This window comes from Portunus trituberculatus, chromosome 27 (genome assembly GCF_017591435.1).
Source record: "Portunus trituberculatus isolate SZX2019 chromosome 27, ASM1759143v1, whole genome shotgun sequence".
Lineage (NCBI taxonomy): Eukaryota > Metazoa > Arthropoda > Malacostraca > Decapoda > Portunidae > Portunus > Portunus trituberculatus.
In genome coordinates, this window is record NC_059281.1 from 15,359,902 (window position 1) to 15,383,161 (window position 23,260).

A 23,260-nucleotide genomic window follows, 5' to 3' on the forward strand; every position below is an offset into this window, starting at 1 on the left:
TCACCACACCACCACACCATCGCCACACCATCACACCATCACACCTACCACCTTTACTACCGCCATCCCGTCACCTGGTCTTCATTAACACACCCACCTGTCACCAGCCTTAATTTTATCATCTGTAACCTTCACTCGTTGTTGTCCAGGCCATCACGTGACAAGAAGCCTAAATATTTTACAACCTCCTTCCCTCGCTGGTCTTATCGCGCTCCGCAAACAAGGTAGGGTCTCTCGAGGTCTTCCTTATCAGTGCGATGTGTGGTGGTGGTGGGTGGGTGGTGGTGGTGTGGTGGTGGTGGTGGTAAAAGAAATTCACGCCTGGCCCCCCATTCTCTCTCTCTCTCTCTCTCTCTCTCTCTCTCTCTCTCTCTCTCTCTCTCTCTCTGACTCACCTGTACGTGTGGCCTTGGTTAATGAGCGCCACCTCCCACCTGTGTCCTCCCACTCCCCTCCTCCTTTCGTCCCCTCTCGCCCCCTCCTCCTCTCGCCCCATCTCTCTTCCCCCTCCTTCCGTCCCCCTTCTGCCGTCTCCCTCCTCCCGTCCAGAACCTACCTTAACTCACCCCCATTCTCCTCCTGCGCTCTCCGTCTGTCGTTTGTTTGCATCCCTGGGGCCCTCCTCCCTTCCTGCCTCTTGTCCTCTTGTCCTCTTGCTCTCTTGTCTGTTCACTTGTCACTCCATCTCTTCATCTTTCATTGTTCTCAAGCCTCAGTTTTTTTTTTCTCTCTTTTTTTCCTCCTTGTTTTTATCTTCTGTTTTTTTTTTTTTTTATCTTGTTTCTTTCCTACCTGTGTTCCTTTACCTGATTGCTTTCTCTCTCTCTCTCTCTCTCTCTCTCTCTCTGGTTCGCTTTTACTTGTTTTGCCGTCTACCTGTATTTCCTTAATTCTCACCTGTGCTTCGTGTCTCTTATTTGTGTTTCTTTCCCTTTTACCTTTCTTCCTTCACCTGTTTGCTCTCTCTTTCTACCCTAGCAAGTTTGTTTTTTTCACAGCTTACTTTGTCTCGCTACCTGTGTATTAATTTTCTTTCACTCTGGTTCTTCCGTGTCTCTTTCATCGACGCCATCATCATCGTTGTCATCTCGTGTGCTTCTGATGGCGGTGGTGGTGGTGGTGGTGGTGGTGGTGGTGTTCCCCGTGTCATTTCATTACTAGTATCAAAAGTGACAGCTGTGAGATTTCTGATATCATCTTTATGTTTACTAATTTCCTGTCTCTTTTCCTCTTTCTCCTCCTTCTCCTCCTTCTTGTCCTCCTCCTCCTCCTCTTCTTCCTCCTCCTCCTCCTCTCTCCTCCAGTTTTCTCCTCCCCTCGTCTGTAAGTTACAATGAAATGAGTACAATCAGATCACTTAATTCTCCTTAGCAACTCCTCTCTCTCTCTCTCTCTCTCTCTCTCTCTCTCTCTCTCTCTCTCTCTCTCTCCTCACACTATCGTACCTGGTCTCTCTATCTCCCTATTCTATCTGTGAACCTTCCCTTTATCTCCCCTGCTCTCTACATCTTCACGCACCATATAACTAGTAAGCCGATTTTCACAACACAATCTGGTTTCTCTATCTTCCTGTTGTACTGTTGTCTTATCTCTCTTCACTCCCCACCTTCAGTTTATCTTCCTATTCTTCTTCCTCATCGTTTATCTGGTTTCTCTGTTTCCCTATTCTGTTAATCTTCCCTCGGTTCTTCTATCTCCTTATTCTAATGTTCTTATCTGTCTTTCTTCATTCTCCACCTTCACCATCTTATCATGTTCTTCTTCCTCGTCTTTTACTTGGTTTCTCTGTCTCTCTGTTCTGTTAATCTTTCCTTACCTGTGATTTTTGTAGTGACTTGTTCTCCTCACCAGACCTTACCTGTTCCCTCACCTGCCTTGCTCTACCTGTTGATCTTTTTCCCACCTATCACTGTCTCACTTACTTGTTTTCACCTGATTCTGTCTTCGCCCCCCACCTCTCTCTCTCTCTCTCTCTCTCTCTCTCTCTCTCTCTCGTCTCTCTCTCTCTCTCTCTCTCTCTCTCTCTCTCTCTCTCTCTCTCTCTCTCTCTCTCTCTCTCTCTCTCTCTCTCTCTCTCTCTCTCTCTCTCTCTCTCTCCCTGCCAGCTCTGGAGTGAGAAGTCTGTGATCTCCTCATCTCTTGTCATAACGCCTTCTTCTTCTTTTTCTTCTTCCACCTCCTCCTCCTCCTCCTCCTCCTCCTCCTCCTCCTCCTCCTCCTCCTCCTTTTTCCTTAATTTCAGATAAGGAAAACTGCATTTAATTTTTCATGCTTTTCATTTCAAGTTCCTCCTTTTGATCTATGATTCTCTAAGATACACCTGCAGTGGTAGTGTAGTCACACAAACACACACACAGACAGACAGACACACAGACACACAGACAGACAGACAGACAGACAGCTTCGTTAGACCCAGTAGGGATTTTGCTGGCTGTTCTTTTCTTTGTGTTCCTGTGTGTTTTTCTTCTTCTTCCTCCTCCTCCTCCTCCCCCTCCTCTTGCCTTGCTCCTCCTCATCCTCGTCGTCGTCTTATTTGTCTTTTTCTTTTTCTTTTTTGTCATCTTATTTTTTTCTTCATAATATCCTCCTCATAATATCCTTCTTCTTTTGTATTTTCTGTGTGTGTGTGTGTGTGTGTGTGTCTCCTCTCCTAAGCCTTAGCAGCGCAAGGTCAGCGAGATGGGGGATGAAAGAGAGAGAGAGAGAGAGAGAGAGAGAGAGAGAGAGAGAGAGAGAGAGCAACGGAGTATAAACACTGAAGTCAGCTGGGAGGGACGGCAGGCACCAGACTGGCGTGTGTGTGTGTGTGTGTGTGTGTGTGTGTGAGTTCCCCCCCCTTACTTCTCTAACTTCTTGTCTTCCTCCTCCTCCTCCTCCTCCTCCTCCTCCTCCTCCGACCTTGACCAAGAATCTTAGGGAAGCTGAAGAATGCACCACCACCACCACCACCACCACCACCACCACCACCACGTCTTTTTTGACTCTCTTTGACAATCTCTGTGTAAAAATGAAAGTAGGAGAAATAGGAAGGAAAAAAGATGAAATAATAACGTGGTGGTGGTGGTGTTGGCGGTGGTGGTGTTGGCGGTGGTGGTGGTGGTGGTGGTGGTGATGATAGTGATGGTGGTGGTGAAAGTGTAATGAGTAGTACTGTTATTTTTGGGTTGTAGTGGTGATGTGGTGTTGATAGTGACAGGAATGGTGTAGTGTTGGTGTAGACTGGATATGTTATAGTGTCAATGGTGGTGATGCGCGTGGTGGTGACTGGTGTAGGAGTGATATGTGACTATAGTGAGTGTTGAGAATAGTGAAATATATAAAGTAGGCATGGTGAAAGTAGTAATGGTGATGCTGGTAGTAATAGTAATAGTAATAATGGCGATGGTGGTGGTGGTGGTGGTAGTGGTGGTTCCAGACAAGAGAGAGAGAGAGAGAGAGAGAGTGTGTGTGTGTGTGTGTGTGTGTGTGTGTGGTGATGGCATTATGATCTACTTGCAATTCACACTTATACCACTTAATACTTGGAGGGTTGCCAGGGAAGGGCCGTGGGAAGATCACGATATCCACTAGGAACGGTGGTGGTGATGGTGGTGGTGATGGTGATGACGATGGTATACTCTGGTTGTTCGATTGATAAAAGAAGAATATTTAAGTGGTGATAATGGTGGTGTGTAGATAGTAATGGTGATGAAAATGGTGACGAATCAGGATATGGTGAACAAGAGGGACGATGATGGTGATGATAATGGTGATGATAACGAATTTTCTTTACCTATATTTCACAAGGAAGAAAAATATATGCATTGGTGATGATAGTGAAGTGTTTTGGTGATAGTGGTGATGAGGTGGTGAGGAAGAAGGAAGAAGAAAAAAAGAGGAAGAGGAGAAGTGAAGAGAGGTACAGAAGATAAAGTAGAGTAATGGTGAACATGGTGATGACTGAAGAGATATCATCACCATCAACACCACGATTACTCTTACATAATATCTTTTCTCCCCCTTTTTTCTCATTTTTATCTATTTCCTTCCTTCCTCCTCCTCCTCCTCCTCCTCCTCCTCCTCCTCCTCCTCCTCCTCCTCCTCCTCCTCCTTCTTGAAATGATAATAGTGTATAGGTGGTGGTGGAGGTGGTGGTGGTGGTGGTGGTGTTAGTAGTGGTGGTGGTGGTGGTGGAGTTCAAGGTCGTATTTATGTCGTTCACCACAACAGAGCCAAGTCGAGGAAGCTCCACATCACTTATTGTGTGTGTGTGTGTGTGTGTGTGTGTGTGTGTGTGTGTGTGGAACCACTACGTACATCCCTCTACCGCATACCACCACACTGCCACACACACACACACACACACACACACACACACACACACACACACACACACACACACACACACACACACACACACACACACACACACACACACACACACACACACACGTACACACTAATGTCATTCGCTTCTTCTTCTGCATTCTCCACTACATTGCTGCAAATTTCTCTCTCTCTCTCTCTCTCTCTCTCTCTCTCTCTCTCTCTCTCTCTCTCTCTCTCTCTCTCTCTCTCTCTCTCTCTCTGATATGTCGTGTCTTGTATCTTTTTTCATCTCATCACTCAGTTTACCACACACACACACACACACACGCCCGGTAGCTCAGTGGTTAGAGCGCTGACTTCACAAGCCAGAGGACCGGGGTTCGATTCCCCGGCCGGGTGGAGATATTTGGGTGTGTCTCCTTTCACGTGTAGCCCCTGTTTACCTAGCAGTGAATAGGTACGGGATGTAAATCGAGGAGTTGTGACCTTGTTGTCCCGGTGTGTGGTGTGTGCCTGGTCTCAGGCCTATCCGAAGATCGGAAATAATGAGCTCTGAGCTCGTTCCGTAGGATAACGTCTGGCTGTCTCGTCAGAGACTGCAGCAGATCAAACAATGAAACACACACCACCGCGTAGTGTAGTGGTTAGCACGTTCGACTCACAATCGAGAGGCCTGGGTTCGAGTCCCGGTGCGGCGAGGCAAATGGGCAAGCCTCTTAATGTGTGGGGTGTGTTCACCTAGCAGTAAATAGGTACGGGATGTAACTCGAGGGGTTGTGGCCTCGCTTTCCTGGTGTGTGGAGTGTGTTGTGGTCTCAGTCCTACCCGAAGATCGGTCTATGAGCTCTGAGCTCGCTCCGTAATTGGGAAGACTGGCTGGGTGACCAGCAGACGACCGAAGAGGTGAATCACACACACAAACACACGGTAGCTTCATCCTTCCTCCCTGTCAACCCTTTACATAATCCACCACCACCACCACCACCACCGTCATAGTGAAGTACCAAGAAAAAAATTGTACTCTCTCTCTCTCTCTCTCTCTTCTTTATTATTGTTGTTGTCGGTGGTAATGGTGGTGGTGGTGGTGGTGGTGGTGGTGGTGAAGAGCTATTATCATCACCCCTATCATCAATTTCATCTCTACAATTATTCTTATTCCTCTGTATTTTTCCCTCTTTTTCCTCCTCCTCCTCCTCCTCCTCCTCCTTATCAACATCATCAACATTGATAGAAGTAAGAAAAATTGCTCTATTTTCTCTAATTTCTCCACTCCTCTCTCTCTCTCTCTCTCTCTCTCTCTCTCTCTCTCTCTCTCTCTCTCTCTCTCTCTCTCTCTCTCTCTCTTGCTGCAGTGAGATGGAATGGAGTAAAAGGAGGAGGAGGAGGAGGAGGAGGAGGAGGAGGAGGAGGAGGAGGAGGAGGAAAGTCTGCGGATGGTGAGGAGAGGAAATTTACCTCCACACTTTGTCTCCCTTGAGGAGTATCACGTGGAGAGAGAGAGAGAGAGAGAGAGAGAGAGAGAGAGAGAGAGAGAGAGAGAGAGAGAGGTGTATTGCAGCACTCAGCACTTCCTGGACACTTGTAGGGGTGCTAGAATGGCTCTCTCTCTCTCTCTCTCTCTCTCTCTCTCTCTCTCTCTCTCTCTCTCTCTTCTAAGAACTCGTCGTGACTCTCTCTCTCTCTCTCTCTCTCTCTCTCTCTCTCTCTCTCTCTCTCTCTCTCTCTCTCTCTCTCTCTCTCTCTCTCTCTCTCTCTCTCTCTTCTCCTCTCTCCCTCTCCCTCTTTATTACCCACGACTTCCTACTACAGTTTCCTCTCCCTTTACTCTCCCTTCTCTCCCTCCCTCACTCCCTACCCGCCCCCTTCCCAAGATACGGCCTGGAATCGTGTATCAAATTTCTTTCTATGAGACACACACCAGAGGAACGATTATAGAGATGATGTCTGGCAAGGGAGCGGTGGTTTGTGTGGGTCTATAACGCTACTGGGCTCTGGGTGGGTGTTGACGCTAGCTGGTTGGGTGTAGTGGTGTGTTTTGGGGGTATTGTAACCTAGACTAACCTAACTTAACTTAATCTAACTTAATCTGAGGAGTGTGTTTGGATGTATTTGCGTGTGTTTTGGTGTGTTTTGGGTGTTTTGGGTGGAAGTTGTAGTGTTTATGTGTGTGTGGATAGGTGGGTAGGTCAGTGGATGGGTATGGAAGGGAGTGTGGATGTGACTGGTGCTGGTTTTGTTCTTATTTGCATGTAGTTTGTGTTCGTCTGTGTTCGTTTGTGTTCGTGTGTTCTTCCTTTGGGTTCCCTTGTGCCGCGCGGGACATTGATACATAATATAAGTGGAGGCCGTATTCCCAGAACTAACCACTTCTTCCACACTGGGTTTCCTTCGTGTCTTCCTTCCTTCCTTCCTTCCTTCCTTCCTTCCTTCCTTCCTTCCTTCCTTCTTTCCTTCCTTTATTAATTTATTTCTTTTTATATTGACTTTTTCTCTTTTTCTTTCTTTCCTCTTTTTTTCGATCCTTTATTGATTCTTTCTTCCTCCTTTTCTCTTTCCCTTCCTTCCTTTCGTCCTTCATTCTTTCCTTTTTTCTTCCCTTATTTTTTTTCCCTCCCTCTGTTTTTATTCCTTCCTTCCTTCCTTCCTTTTTTTCTCATGCTGCGTCACACACACACACACACACACACACACACACACACACACACACACACACACACACACACACACACACACACACACACACACGTCGTCTTCCTTAGGTCAACAAAAATAAAGCTTCCCTCCACACGTGACCTGTGACGTAAGGGCGTGAATGTGTAGGTCATCTCAAGGTTTCAAGGTCACCTGTACTTTGTAGGTTACGGTCACCATACATAAGTCACGTTAGCAAGACACGTAAGTCACAACACAGCAGCAAGTGACAATAACAGGGCACAGCAGGAGGTCACAAAGTCTCTACCTATACTGGTGACCTATAGTTTAAAGTAAGTCGCAATAAAAGGTCATAATAAGTCACACTCTCTACCCATAATTCAAAGTAGGTCACAGTGATAGGTCTCGCTAACGTTGCCCATTCAGGTTTCATTTCTCCCAGATAGGTTGCAGTCCTCCAGGAAGTCATGCCAGCAGGTTGTCAGTCACTTACACTCCTCAGACCACACCACTCAGCTCCTCACACGCAGGCCGCTTTCCGTAGGTCGCTCTGACAATGCTCCTCTCTGCAGGTCGCGCCAGCACCACCACCACCATCACTGCCACCACACCTTGTTGGCCCAAAGTAAATAAACCGTGTCCCCGTGAACTAAATTACAGACCGAACCTTCGTTTTTATTTGCTGTTCTGTGTATTTGTGTTTAGAAGACTGGATGATAGTAAAGATAGAGAAGGAAAGTGTAATTGTCGTTTCATATCAAAAAGACATGACAGATTTTTTTTTTCCAGGCCACACTAAGCAGGTCATACACTTTGCAGGCCACACCACGAACCTACACTCTCCCGCAGGTCATAATAACTCACCGCACACTTAAAGTCTGGCCACACTAGCAGGACACATCAGCAGGCCACAACAGTAGGCCACACTCCCTCCCCCTGGCCCAGTCAGTCCCCGCAGGCCACAATGACAGGCCGCGACTTTATCAAGGAAAAACAACAAACCTACCTCAAGGCGATGAGAGAGAGAGAGAGAGAGAGAGAGAGAGAGAGAGAGAGAGAGAGAGAGAGAGAGAGAGAGAGAGACGTATTGATTGCTTCAGGACATATTTACCTCTTTCTTCTTCTCCTCCTTCTTCTTCTTCTCCTCCTCCTTTTCTTCTCCTCCTTCTCTCTCCCTACCTGTTCCTTAATTTGATGTAATATTAGACAAGTAGTGAAAAAAAGGAAGGAAGGCAACGACTTTACCCTTGTGTGTGTGTGTGTGTGTGTGTGTGTGTGTGTGTGTGTGTGTGTGTGTGTGTGTGTGTGTGTGTGTGTGTGTGTGTGTGTGTGTGGCCAGGTAGGTAATCGATCGAAGGCTTCACTAATTACCGAGAATGCAGGTGATTATCCTTGTGATTTCCTCTCTTTAATGAAAGCGTAACAAGTGTGCAGGAGGAGGAGGAGGAGGAAGAGGAGACGGTAAGCATGCATGTGGCTAAATGTTCGTGCGTGTTAGAGAGAGAGAGAGAGAGAGAGAGAGAGAGAGAGAGAGAGAGAGAGAGAGAGAGAGAGAGAGTAGTTAATATGCAGTATGCTTTAAATGAGACAATTATGTGTGATGAGAAAAATAATGACGACACGCAGAGAGAGAGAGAGAGAGAGAGAGAGAGAGAGAGAGAGAGAGAGAGAAATGAATAACACGAGAACAGGTGAGGAGAACAGGTGTGAATTGAACAGGTAAAGCAATAGCGGAGTCTTACCTTTTGCTCTCTCTACGATGGACAGTAAGAGGTGATAGAGCAGCGGCGGCGGCGGTGGTGGTGGTGATGGTGGTGGTGGTGGAGGAGGAGGGAGGGAGACAGGTAGAAAGAAAGGGTCGGTTGGTGGGGGGAGGGATGAAAACCTAGCCTCGTGTTGTGTTGGTCTTTGTTGCTCATTCAGTAGACACGACATGGCTGGAAGTGTGTGTGTGTGTGTGTGTGTGTGTGTGTGTGTGTGTGTGTGTGTGTGTGTGGCGTGCAAGAGTGTAAAGTGAAGAAGGAGGGATGGAGGGATGGTGCATGCAAGAGAGAGGGAGAGGGAGAGGGAGAGGGGGGGCGCCTGATACTGGTACCCGCTTTGTGTTTGCATGTGAGTTTCGTTGTTTCCAGTTTTCTATGGACTATTTCTAGGGTGCACTATTTATACTTTCAACTCGCCTATCTTTACCTCCTCTCGGCCTTCACAGCCACAACCTCCTAACAAGCTCACCCGACGTGCAAGATTTTATACGAATCAACGCGAGGAAAGGAGAGAAAAAGATTTATTCATATAAAAAAGAAAACTCGTGATATTTTGGTCTAATTTCAGATATATTTGCATGTCACTATTTTTCATCGTGTTTTTCAGAGTAATTTTTGTAATCGAGTGCTGGGATTTTGTTTTAACTTCGCGTATTTTTAGTGACAGCGCCCCCCCCCCCTTTGGTTCAGCCACGGTGATTACCATAACAGCGGCGTTCTGTCGGCCAAACACGCCATAAACCTCACGGAACCTTCAGGAGAGGGACTTGCATTTCGTCATCTCATTCTGTCCTCGCTGCCGACACCTCCGTCCAGTCCATTTCACTAACACAAGACTTAAACCGTACCTTCAGTCTTTCAGTCTTTCCAATGGTTAACTTTTGAGCTCCCGGCAAATAGATGGGCTTTTTTTTTCGTTTTATGTTGCCCTTGGCCATCTTTCCCGTCTTACATGAAAAAAAAAAAAAATGGCCGTTAATGTGTTTCCTCCTTCCTGGCGGGAGATGAACAGTGTCGTTATATCAAAACACTACTGAAATGTAAACTGAACATCTATTTTTATATTATTAGGCTGTTGTAGTTATCGTTGTGGGAGATTTGAGTTTTCTTCTCTTGTTTTGTTCTCTCGGTTTGACTCCTTAGAACGCTAATGAAAGTAATAGATAAGAAGAACTCAAACAAGGAGGTGTTAACGCGTCTCTGTCTATACATGGACATATTAACCTGTGCCTTGTTTCCGGGTTAGTTCAGAGGTTTGCGTTAATATTTGGGACACGTGAAACCTGTAGTACTAAGACTCGTATTCTCAAACTTTTCTGTGTTTCACCTTCACTATTTCAAATAGGCTTTATTTAAATCTACACCAATTTTTAAGGTGTTTTTACGGTTCTAGAGGCAGCATGACAATATTTCTACATTATTAACTGGAGAAACACTCTTGAAAGCGCCGCTAACCATCTTAGTGGCCTTAGAAAATAGTCATGATGAGAGAGCAAAGCGTTTCTGACTGAATACGAACCTAAGTCTTACGAACGCACTCCGCTCATCCCTTCATTGCTTTCTTTGCACCTGTCCAAGTACACGTGTGACAGTGCGAGTTTGTTGTGATTCCCTTCTTGCGCATTGTCTCACGCAAAATGAAGAAGAAAAGGAATCACAACAAACTCGCACTGTCACACGTACTAACTTAAGATTGGGAACAAGTAGGTGGTGTATAATGTGAATCCTTCATGTACGTCTCTATGATTTACTCCTTACTTGTTCCTTGTCTCACGCCGCGATGAAGGAAGAAGGCCTGTAACGTTCTGACTTAAGATTGAGAAGAAGATAAAGAGGAGAGACAGTGTGCAATGGAAGGATTTCACGTGGTTATATTTGACTTCTTAACTGTTCCTTGCCTCACCCCGCGATAAAGAGAGAAATAAAGTTTGTAACAGTACTGACTTAAGATTGGGAACAAGTGGATAAGGAGGAGAGATAGTGAGGTATAATGGAACTACTTCACGTGTGTATAATTTGCTCCTTTCCTGTTCTTTGCCTCACGCTGAAGGAATCAATAAAGTCTGTAACTGAATTAATTTGAGATTGAGAACAAATAGGTAAGAAGGAAAAATTGTGTATAATGGAACAACTTCACATGGTTATATTTCACTATCTACCTGTTCTTGACGTCACTGCGCCACTGAAGGAAGAGATCAAGCCTATAACTGAACTAAATTGCAAATGGAAACATATAGATAAGGAGAAAAAAAGCAATGACATATGATAAGACGTTTACGTGTTTCTGTACATCCCACATATGACTCCTCACCTGCTCCGTGCCTCACTCCATCAGTAAAGGAAGAAAAACTTATAATCTGTAGCTGAACTGGTGATTGAGAAGAACGAGATAAGGAGAAAAACAGTGATGGATGATGGAACGCCTACACGTGTTTGTAGTCGGCGTGGCTGGTGCGGGTGAGCGAACCGTGACTCACAGGTATATATGTACCCAGGAAGTTCCCAGGTGTGCACTTGTAAGGGTTTCTTGGCACCACAGCGGTACGGTACACTCCCTCGCCACTCTGCTGCTGGGAAGGGTGTGAATGCACGAGAGAGAGAGAGAGAGAGAGAGAGAGAGAGAGAGAGAGAGAACACCCCCAAGACTTTACTGTAACCTGATAAATTAACACCATAATAGACTCGAGCTGTAACACACACACACACACACACACACACACACACACACACACACACACACACACACACACACACACACACACACACACACACACACACACACACACACACACACACGAGGCAGGCGGAAGAATGAAGCCTGTCAGTCACTTTGGTATTCAATAATTCTGAGATGCAGGTGAAAATGTAGCAAACTTGACTTCCATACAAACGCGAGGCCTTTCTTATCTCCGTGACGCCTGTTGGACCGGGGCGGGATAGGACGGGGCGGGACTGGGCGGGGAGAGGCGGAGAGGAGGCACGGTCGGGTTATATCGGGTAATATCGGGTGGTATCAGCGCAGCGAGATAGCATCCAGAAGGTTAATATCGGCAGTTATCGGCAATGCCAGTCAGCCTTTCGTATGTGACGCCTGGCGGAGCAGCGCGGAAATTAGGTTATTACGGCCAGGTGCAGTAAGTGAACCGTGGCTGGATGGAACCGTAGAGTGTGGCGGACGAGGTGGTGAGTGGTGACGAGACTGGGAGGTGGCAGTGGTGGTGGTGGTGGTGGTGGTGGGAATTGTGTATTGTTGTGTGGTGATGAATTGTTGACTTCGTGTGGCTGGGGACTGTTGGTGTGGCTGGTTGGGTGCTGTGGTGGTGTGTGGTGAGGTGGTCTGTGGTGGTGTGTGGTGGGAGTCTGTGGTGGTAATGGTGGTGGGGACTGTGCAGTGTGTGGTGATGAATTGTTGATTTCGTGTGGCTGGGGACTGTTGGTGTGGCTGGTGGGGGCTGTGGTGGTGTGTGGTGAGGAATCTGCTTGCGAAGTTACTGGATTCCCTGGTGGTTGCTTGGTGGTGGCTGCCTGATAGCTGCTGGGGCTGTGGAGAGGAGTCTGAATCTGGGGACTGGGAGGGACTATATCTGATGTCTGGCGGGGACTGTCTGGTGGCTGGAGGGGACTGGCTAATGGGAGATTGTAAGTGATGGCTGCTAGGGTAGGATGTCTATGACTTGGATAGACTCAATGTAATGGCTGGCAGGATCTATGTGATGGCTGTAGGGGCTGTCTGGAGGCTGGTTGGGGCTGCATCTGTTGTCTGGTGAGGGCTGAAGGGTTGTTGGTGGCTTCAGTGTTCCATGGGCGTTCTCTGCCTCTGTGGTGTGGTCCCTGCAGGTGGGGAGGGCGAGGCAGCACCGCCACCTGCAGCAGTGTCCCGCAAAGTTCCCTCGAGGCTAAAAATAACCCACAGCATCGCGGGCGCCAAGGTTTGCGGGAGAGGGACGCTGCTCACTGGACGCTCCACATCTCTTCGTGTATTGATCCACACCGCGCCGCCTCGCCGCCATTTGCACTTTCCGCGGGTTTTTCAGGAAATGCGCCAAGAACGACTGGAATCGGAGACAGGATATGGGTATGGGCGACACCTTGGGGTGGCGGAGATGGGACTTGAAAAGGGAATGGGCGGCTGTAGGGAAAGACAGCTGGGACGGAGACAGTGGCGGCTGCGGCGGCGGCGGAGGCGGCGGCTGTGTCTGACCGCCCACATTATAGGGAAGGTGTTGTTGTTACTCTGGGTTCAGAATGGCATGCATGGAGAGCCAGGCGGCCCCGGCGTGCTTCCCTTAGTAGGCTGTCTCGACGAGGCGAGGCTGAGGAGAGGAAGGTCTGACTCAAAGTTAATTGCGCATGTTCCTGATGACGTCACGATGATTATGAATGGGTCCAGCAGGGTATTGCCAGGCAGGGCGGCGACCCTTCCCTCCCTCATTTCTGAGTGCACGCTACTGTTCTCGGCGGCTCTGTGTCTGACACAACATTGATGATGACGCCAGATTGATGAAGCGTTCATGGGCATCGGGTGACGGCGTGTACTTAGAAGGTAGCTAAGCAGGGGTGTGCCCCTTGTGCTGGCAACACTGGCAGTGACGTGCAAGATGACAGTTGCTGGATCAGCTGACGGACGGCGGTGCCGCCTAGCTCAGCGGGGGACAGCCAGTGCACCAGCCTCTTCCCTCACGGCGGCGTCCCTGCCGTGTCCCAGCAGCGGCCAACTGCGGGGCAGCACGGCCGTGTCACGGTGCACGCGGTGACGGCGGCGTCCAGGGGCTGCCAGCTGAGCATCTCACCGCCAGATGCTAAGATGAGCCGCGCTCCAGGCTAGGCCGCCCACCATGGCCGCCCGGCGCTCCCTCGCCGCCCTCACTCACAAAGGTAGTCACCCTTGCCGCCGCGTGTGTCCCTCGACAGCTGGTGTGGGAGTGCCCGGTCCTCGCAGGAACCACACGCTCTAATTAGACCCTGAGTTAAAAAGGCCGCAGGGCAGCTGGACGCGATGAGAGGCCAGCGACGAGAGAGATATTCTAGGGTGGTATTAGTGGTGGTGGTGGTGGTGGCGGCGGCGGACTGATTGTTTTAAACATAGAAAGAGTCGGTGGTAGCGCGGTCATGCAATCACCACTGCCACTGACAAGATACTTGGTGCGACCACTCGCAGGTAGCCAGGCCAGCGAGCTGGGCGAGTGATGCTTCCCTGTGGATTGCGGCCTCCATGGCGGGCTGTGTGAGTGTACTATACTGTGCAACACCTCGCTCAGGCACACACAATGACAGGAGTAGAATGAGGTGGTGCACAGCGCTGGGTTGAGAGAGTGAGCCTTGGAGAAATGTGGATGGCGTGTGTCAGGCGTCCAGGTCTCTATGTGTAGTGTTGCGAGGGTGTTTCTTTGTTTTGATAGGGTTAGCTACTCTCTCTCTCTCTCTCTCTCTCTCTCTCTCTCTCTCTCTCTCTCTCTCTCTCTCTCTCTACGTCATGGGTAGCGCGCTGGCCCGGGCCGTGGGGAGGGAGGTGTTGGGAGCAGGCGTGACGGGAGGGAGGGAGGGCTCCGCTATAGAATGTTTAGAATGTTTCCGTGGTATGTGTTGCTCGTATGTTGAATGTATTGAATGATGTGCAATAGATGAAACGAAATATCACTGAGATTCCTGAAAGAATTCCACACAACGGATTGATATTGTTGCTGGATGAAATACTTTTGTTTCAGACGTGGAGTTCGTTGTTTTCTTGTAAGCTGTCTCAACATCGCCAGTCTTTGTTATTTGTAGAGTGAGAGAGAGAGAGAGAGAGAGAGAGAGAGAGAGAGAGAGATATCACACGGATGCAAATGAAATCGACGCAAAACTAATAGTATCTTGAAAGACCGATGAATTAAATACTTGAGATTCAAACATCCCTCATACTTAGCCAATACAAATATTATTACTTAACTGAAACTTCACACATCAATATAATGAAAAAATAACATCAACACACAAACAAAATTCAGTTTATTCCTAAAAGACTAGAATTTTCTCTCTCCCTCTTTCGTTTTTTTTTACTTTGGCAATTGAACGGGACGCTTTAGGCTCTTTTCACAGGAGACTCGCTTTGGAATGACCTGTTTTTCCCCCAGATATTGACAGTCCAAGCCAGATTTACTCGTGAATTACTTCTTAAGCGAGGAAGTTTCTTTTTTCTTCTTTTTTTCCCCTATACGAATGGTAAAGTGTTGCTTGCTGGGAGTTCCGTAGGCAGGATGTTAGGATTGCCGGGAGTTAAACTTTCACCCACGCGGGAACTTTACATCTCTCTCTCTCTCTCTGTCTCTCTCTCTCTCTCTCTCTCTCTCTCTCTCTCTCTCTCTCTCTACTTTAATTTCCCTATAGTACAGTTTATATCCCATTCTCAAAGTGTTAAGTTACGACAGATTATGTCAGTGTGTGTGTGTGTGTGTGTGGGGTGGGGCCACGCGCGCTTACTAGTTCGAAATTAGAAAAAAAAAAATGAAGATAAGGAAAGGTAATCATGTCGAGACGGATCAATATTTCATCTGCGAGCTTGAATACCTTGGTCACCATCTGAACGACACACACACACACACACACGGATCGTTACCTGAAGAGCGTGACACCTGCCTGGCGCCTTCCTGACCCTCACTTTCAAGGCCAAGCCACGCGTACCTCGCTAATGTACGGCTGCTGCTGCTACGGCCTAGGGCAAGGCCAGGAGATGTGTGTGTGTGTGTGTGTGTGTGTGTGTAGGGTACCTAAGAAAACAAACTTCTCTGTAAATATTCCATTGGTGTTATTATCGTGATCTACGTTCTTTATTATTGACTTTTTTCATTGTCTTTCACTACTACTACTACTACTACTACTACTACTACTATAACTATTATTATTATTGTTGTTATTATCATTATTATTATTCGTGAGTTGTTTACAAGGTTGGGTCAGTGAATGCATCTCTTGTAGCCAGTTTTATTTTGGCAACATTGTGATCGCCTGCCGTGTTGTTGTATTGATGAGTTGCATGTTGTGTAGTAACAGCAGCATTACTAACAGCATCATCACCATCACCGTCATCATCATTATCATCACCATCATCATCATCAGCTAAAGACTAAAAGCAATAACAACACCAATAACTACTACTACTACTACTACTACTACTACTACTACTACTGTTGCTGCTGCTGCTGCCTCTGGTTCATGTTAGGAGTTCAGTAACCATGGCAACACAATATTATGATCAGAATAAGAATAATAATGATAGCACTCCAAATAATAATAATAATAATAATAGTAATAATAATAATAATAATAATAACACCTATGATAAAAAAATATTGAGTTTTAAGACATGTAAGACTACTGTAATAAAGAAAATAATATGAAAAAAGGGACCAAGCTAAGAGGAATTTTAATTACTGAGAAAACAAAGCGTTATTATTCCCTCCTGCATAGCCTCTTAGGGCGCTTTATGTCCCCTATTAGTAACCCTTTGGTGCAGGAGAGGCCCTGGGTGAACATTAATGGGTTTTTGAGCAGCACATTGGTGTATTAATAGACAGAAACTGATAGATAAGTTGGTGCCATGATTAGTATTCTGGAATATTGCAGTGGTGTTGCTGCAGTGTTTGATGGACAGGTATAGTCTGTTTATTCTATGCCTGTATTCAGAAATGCCTGGTTCTCTCTCTCTCTCTCTCACCACAACAATTTTCCAAGGCCACAGAGATGACTAGCCGGGTTTTCAAGATAGTTTCTCCTTATGATACACTTGAAATCTTGCCAGTCCATCATCAGGACCATAAAAATTTCTCTGAAAACATGAGTATCTTCAACTGAAGCCTTTAGAAAGTAGTGATGGATGGTGAGAGAGCAAAGTGTTACAGAATATGAGCCCTAAACTGGCTGCTGGGTCTTGGTCTAGAATGAAAATGCCTGTTGTCATATCTTAAGGAAAACAGTAGTCTAATCTTATGATAATTGTATTGATCAACAGAAAATGAATATCATACACATGCAATGAATCATATCACCAAAAAGCTACACTATGTTTTGAACTGTAACCCAATTGTCCACTTCCTTAGACCATAACCCAGTGGACAGTTTAGTGTAGACAGGTGTGTGGGATAGACCAGTAGGTAGGTACATGGATAGACAGGTGATAGTTTAAGTGGTCTGTCTTCCAGCATCAGTTACTTGTATATGAAATGTGTCTTTTAATCAGTATGTATTTCAGTTTATCTAACTGTTTATTTGTCAATCTCATCTGTCTATTTATTTGGTAATGTACTGTTTTGATTTTCCTTTACATCAGTGGTTCCCAAACTTTTTTCTGTCAATTCCCCCTGCACCCAGTTCAATCATCCAGATTTCCTGCTTTATGTGTATGAGAGAAAGAGCAGTTAAAGCACACTGAGACTATTTACTAATTTATTTTTCAAATGTACAAATATACTGATAAACTTATAGTTACAGAGTAAAGTGGATAGAGAGCAGTTAGTGACAACTAAGCATAGCCATAGAGAGCAGTTAGGAATAAATAAAAGGACTTTTGATTTGACTTTGAGATTTTTTTTAGTTAGTAGGTAGTGTAATTATTTCCTCCCTGGTAACTTCAAATTTCTCCCATGGGGAAATTTACCCCAGTTTGGGAACCACTGCTTTACATCCTTCTTATTCATTCCATCTTCATCATCATCACCATTATCATCAGTATTTCTTGTGATTATATTCTTTTATATAAGCTCTTTTTCTTATCACTTTATAATTTATCTATCATCTTTTCAATCTCTAATATACATAGAAATACTTAAGTCTTACATGTAGCATCAGAATTCTTACAAACCAAGCATAACCTAACCTCTGTGTCTCTTTCTCATTGCAGACATGCCACGGATAATGGGTATCGATCATGGATAGTGAACAACCGCATCAGGAGCTGGTGAAATGTGTGGTTGTGGGCGACACAGCTGTGGGCAAAACCCGCCTCATTTGTGCCCGCGCCTGCAACAAGAAGTTCTCCCTTTCCCAACTGCTCAACACACACGTGCCAACCGTCTTCGCGATCGACCAGTACAGGATATACAAGGAGGTGGGTGTGTCAGGGGATGCATTGGTTAAATACTTGCCTTACAGTGTTGGATGGAAAAAGACATATAAGTTGTGCTTTTTCCAGAATTCTAGAAGGAGGTGTGTGTTTAAGAGGGTAAGTAAGATTAGATATGAGCCTCAGAGTTTGATATAAGCTGTGTTTTTCCAGCATCCATATTTGAATTGCTAGAATAACTTGTTAGTGAGATGGCCTGTCACTAGCATCACAATTGAAGAGCAGAATGAATAACACCCCATTGTCGTGTGTCTGTCCAGGTGTTGGAGCGGTCGTGTGTGGTAGTTGACGGTGTGAATGTCTCCCTCCGCCTCTGGGACACTTTCGGGGACCATGATAAAGACCGACGCTTTGCCTATGGCAGGTGAGTCTTCCACAGGTTATGCTATTTGTTGTCTTGGTGTGTCTTTTGACTTTTACAGAGGTGGTGTCTTCCAGAAGTGAGCATTAGAATCCTGAATCAAACTTCTTATAATATTATTTTCTTTTCTATTTTCTGCATTCTTTCTAAGGGTAAGGACAAACTGAAACATGCTCATCCCTGCCTATTTTATTATTCTCTTTGTAGAACCTCATCATGCTGCTCACTGTTATATAGACACTTGGGTATTGATTAGGTAACAAGTTAATTGACTTTTAAAGTGGAACCATAATTTGTCACAGCCTGTGCCAAGTCATTCCCACAGCACTGATCTTGTTGCTGCTGCAGGTCGGATGTGGTGCTGCTTTGCTTCTCGGTGGCCAACCCAGTCTCTCTCAGAAATTGCCGTGTCATGTGGTATCCGGAGATCCGGAGATTCTGCCCCAACACGCCAATTCTTCTGGTGGGCTGCAAGAATGACCTCAGGTACATCTGCAAGGATGAGGAGTACCTCCGCTACTGCCAGGACCGCTCGCCTCTTGTCAGGTTGGTCAAGCCACTCGAGAGCTTCCATGAAAGGGACATTGTTATGAAAGTGTTATTCTATAATTACATAAGCTTCACATATCAAATATTACATATTTTTCATGAATCTTAGTGGTGTAGAGTCAAGCGTTGTGTATTGGCAGGCCGGTGCGGGAGTGTGACCTGGTTATGCCGTGCGAGGGCCGAGCAGTGGCCAGGGAGATTGGAGTGGAGTACTATGAAACCTCGGTGCTGACCTACTTTGGAGTGAATGAGGTTTTTGACAATGTGATCAGAGCCGCCCTCATATCCCGGAGGCAGCAGCGCTTCTGGATGACCAACCTCAAGCGCGTCCAGAGACCTACTTTACAGGTACGTATGGTGCTGTGCTGCTCCAGGCTTTGTTCACCACACACTGGGGCTTGTGATGTGGTGTTTGTGCTGTTTGTGGCCCAGTGTGTGCTGCTGTATTTTAAAGTGCTTTCATTTATTCCATTTTCATAAGTTGTCATTTTGGAATTACGTACACAGAAGAACTAAATGTACACAAATACAAATTTACAAGAGGCAGTTCCTTTAGTCCAAGTGTTGATGGCAGCAAACAAGCAGTACAGATCAGTGACAGTGTGTCAGTGAGGGGTCTGAGACTTGTCTCCACCCTGCCCCTCCGTAGGTGCCTTTCTGCCCGCCCAAGCCCAAGGTGCAGGAGCCGTCTCCAGTGAGGAGCACCCTGCAGGAGGACCTCCACTGCCTCCTCTCCTGTGCCGCCTTCACTGACCTGGTGCTGGTGGCCGGGGGCAGCACCACCTCCGGCGGCACCGTAGTCCATACTCACCGGTGGGTACTCCTTCCCCAGTGTTGCATTTCCCGTGTGTGCTAGACACTACCAGGCGCCGGCTGCTGAGAGGCTACTGTGGCTGCAGCACTAGGTCTTGTGGCTTGGTTGTAGTTTCTCTGCAGATGACAATGTTATGTTCTTGATGTATTATTTTTACTTACCTTTAGTATCTTACTTCTTCCTTTTACCCCCAGCTCCACCTTCCCTTCCATTTGTTGACACCGTACATCACTCAGGTGCTGTAGGGCATGAGACACTGCCAGTGATGTCATTGCTGATCACTTCACTGCCTTAGGTTCTTGGTGGCGGCTGCATCAACTGCCTTCCACAAGCTGCTCATGACAGATCTCTCTGACTGTGCTGCCACAAGACGTAGTTCAGACTCCAGCATGGTGAGTCCACAGCATTGGCTTCTTAACTGTCACTCACTCTCAAACAAAAGATAATAGAGAGATTACATATAAAAAGCTACTTCTGTAAGAGTTATTAATTGACAGTCAAACAATGCAATCATCTGTGAAGAAGTTTGTACCATATGTAGCCTCTGCAACACAAACACACACACACATCTCACCTCCCATCCCTCCTGGTCACCCTACAGTTGAGTGGGACCTTCGGAGACACCACCTTGGGGAACTTCAACTCAGACACAGAATGCCTCCTGGCCAATGACCACAACCAGCACCGCCCAGCCAGGTAGGTGGAGCAGCTGTCTTCACCACAACACTTTTACTCCTTGTAGAGGCTCTTTCTTGTGTGTGTGTGTGTGTGTGTGTGTGTGTGTGTGTGTGTGTGTGTGTGTGTGTACCTAGTTATGGGCTACACTTGTGCTGTCCCATCTCTGTATCTACTATCCGTAGCCTTGAAATCATGAATCCACCTTGCATGAACCACATCTTTTTTCTGAGCTTATTAATGTCACTACTATTCTCTTTTAATATCCCTTCTACAGATGGCTCTTTTCAACTTCTTTCCATGTCCTCTTGAAACTGCTGGTCTACTTTTCTAATCCATTTATCAGCCTATACACTGCAATCAGGTTTCCTCTCTCCCACTGTAGTTCCAGTTTTTGTAGATTCAACCTTCTCAGTCTCTGTGTGTGTGTTTCCTTCCTTCCATAGCTGATATTTTAGTGCTCAGGTAAAACACTACACACCCTACTTAAGGTGAGCGCCGTAGCATAGAAGGTAGTGCACTGTTACTACTAAACTGTCTCTCCACAAGGTTTTTCTTCCATCATTCCCTTCTTGAGATATGTAGCAAGGCTCACCCACCCCCAGTAGCAGGTGACGGTCAGTGCCTGCTGCTCCTCCAACGTTTAATTTCTTCACCAAAGAATACGAGAAGCTGTGAAGCGCAGGTCCAGCATGCAGACTCTGACGCAAGACCAGCGGCCCGGCATCCACAGAGAACTCAATCATCCAGCCTTCCAAGCCATTAGTATAGAGCAGGTGGGTGACGTGCTTCACACAAACACACTGGGTCTTGTAACACCCTCAGTATTCTGTTACTGTGAGGCATGAATGTGTTTAAGTAAGGAATGTACTGCCATCATATTTGTGGTGTAAGAGATGTCTTATCTCTGGCAGCTGTGTCATTCATGTACAAGATAAATCAGTTGTGCAGCAGAGCCAGATCTGCAAGGTTATGAAGGGAAATGTTTACTTATGTTAAGTGTAATATAATTGTGAAAGGACACACAGGATGAAGTACAAGTGCTTTGTTCCTCTAATGGTTCATCTATTGGCTTCCTAAGTGAGGAGAATAATGAAGCAACAGCTGAATATTGGAGAGATAAAGTAAAAGTACCTCTGAATCATCATAGGTGATCCTCTCACCATCAAATCCTGCTGACTTGCCTTGCATCATTGCCTGTCACCAATGCTTGCAGTGGGACGACAGAGGTAGTGAACAGAGCAGCTGTGATCGTAGTCCCCGGCAGAGTCCGGCCTGGCTGCCCATACAGACTGTGGTCCACCTCAGCAAGCTGGTCACCGGCTCAGTCTTGCGTGTCCTCCTTCACTTCCTCTACACAGGCACCATATTTTGTCGAGAGTGCCAGCTGCCTTCCATTGACCTTAGTGAGCTGAAGCAGGCAGCAGAGTTCCTGGAGCTGCCTGAACTACAGATGTACACCTCAAACCTGATGAAGAAAGAGGAGTTTTTGAATAGTGACCTGTCTCAGCAGTACTTACAGGTGAGACTGCAATACATCTACCTTCTCATCAGTGTGCATCAAACTGAACTTTCTAATATGTAGTGCTCATTTTGCAAGTGATTTTCTTTGGGAATGTCAGGTTATTCCATTGTGTACTTACTATGTCAGGCCTTAACAAGTATGTCATTGTGTGTACATAGATGCTGTCTGGGCGGCTAAAGGAGCTGTGTCTGGAGGGAGGCCTGTTCTCAGATGTAATGTTCCAGCTGGAGGACGGCACCATGGCTGTCCACCGTCCACTGCTCATGGCTCGGTGTGACATGATGCACGCCATGTTCTCTGGAGACTTTAGGGAAAGCAATGCCAAAGTGGTGAGTGTGTGTCTCAGGTAGGGTGGCATCCATGGGTAGAGGTCTGGCAAATGGTGGTGCAGTTTCCACCAAGTGATTAATATTAACCATCATGAAAATTAAGCTCATCTTTGAATAAAGTGATGCTATCCCATAATTCATGTGCTCCTTACTTTCCCCTTGAAGGCAATCCAAGTAAACACTGAACAACATAAGATTGCATGCATTGTTAAAAATTACCATTGACATTATTTGTTACTTCATTATCAGATTACGTTCCCGGGAGTGAAGCTGAGAACTTTCCACATCCTGCTTCAGTACCTCTACACTGACAGTGTACCAACCCTCAAGATACGAGAGTGTCTGCCTGTGATAGAGCTCGGCAACCGCCTCTGCCTGCCTCGCCTCATCTCGCTGGTGGAGATCGAGATCATTGATCTGTTCCAGCGAGTGATCCAGGCCGGTGGGGACGTCAGTGAGGACTGTATCCACCTGCTGGAGCCCCTACAGGTACTGCCTTCCTTCCCAATGCTGCCAGGCCACAGTGACTTAAGATTAAATTTTATTAATTCTGATTTCATGGAGGTTTTTCAAATAACAGTTGCCATACGAGAGTAGTTGAATACATAATACTGTATTATAAAACCAACTTTGATATTGTAGTACATTTTGATGCTTTGAAGGTACAGTTTAAAATTACACTGTGTAAAGGTTATGTACTTGGTGTGGTGGGTGTGTTCTTACCTTGTGATATGTTGGACACAGATGCACAATGCTGACCAGCTAGTGGAGTGGTGCCTCACCTGCATGGCCACCAATTACAACCATGTGTGTCACAAGCACACCAAACAGCTGCGTGCCCTCCACCCTGAGAACCAGGCCTACCTGAACCGCCACCGCTGGCCCCCCGTCTGGTGAGTGCCATGTGTGGTGTGGTGTGGTGTGCCTCCAGTCAGGACAACACAACACTGACATGTCTTGGCACTGCCTCCATTGCCTTATGCATCCACTCATTCCTATTTTTTTTGCATTTGCACATATGTACAAAGCATTCATTATCAATACTGTACAGACAGCTCCTACTTAGTGAAGCAGCCCTCCTACCCTCACCAGCGTTGGGGCATGCAACTAAATGCAACAGGTGTGGGAGGCCAAGCATCAGGAGTGTGGCTGGTGGGTAAAATTGCTGAGGCTGTATGTCTTCCTCA

General features: G+C 46.5%; 1 protein-coding gene across 3 annotated transcripts in view; it reads left to right on the forward strand.

The window, feature by feature from the left end:
- LOC123509769 (rho-related BTB domain-containing protein 1-like) overlaps positions 1-23,260 on the forward strand; it is a 70,299-nt gene that overhangs the window by 33,977 nt on the left and 13,062 nt on the right. For 2 of the 3 annotated variants that reach the window (XM_045264291.1, XM_045264289.1), the window contains exons 2-13: positions 17,599-17,805; positions 18,081-18,184; positions 18,530-18,727; positions 18,871-19,078; positions 19,380-19,543; positions 19,840-19,936; positions 20,146-20,240; positions 20,881-20,995; positions 21,436-21,741; positions 21,903-22,073; positions 22,323-22,562; positions 22,818-22,966. In XM_045264291.1, the coding sequence (XP_045120226.1) occupies positions 17,626-17,805; positions 18,081-18,184; positions 18,530-18,727; positions 18,871-19,078; positions 19,380-19,543; positions 19,840-19,936; positions 20,146-20,240; positions 20,881-20,995; positions 21,436-21,741; positions 21,903-22,073; positions 22,323-22,562; positions 22,818-22,966 (2,027 nt within the window). In that variant the 5' untranslated portion in view covers positions 17,599-17,625. Of the gene's footprint in view, positions 1-13,460; positions 13,599-17,598; positions 17,806-18,080; positions 18,185-18,529; positions 18,728-18,870; positions 19,079-19,379; positions 19,544-19,839; positions 19,937-20,145; positions 20,241-20,880; positions 20,996-21,435; positions 21,742-21,902; positions 22,074-22,322; positions 22,563-22,817; positions 22,967-23,260 lie in introns of those variants that run through there. The other variant, XM_045264290.1, reaches the window with a different exon arrangement.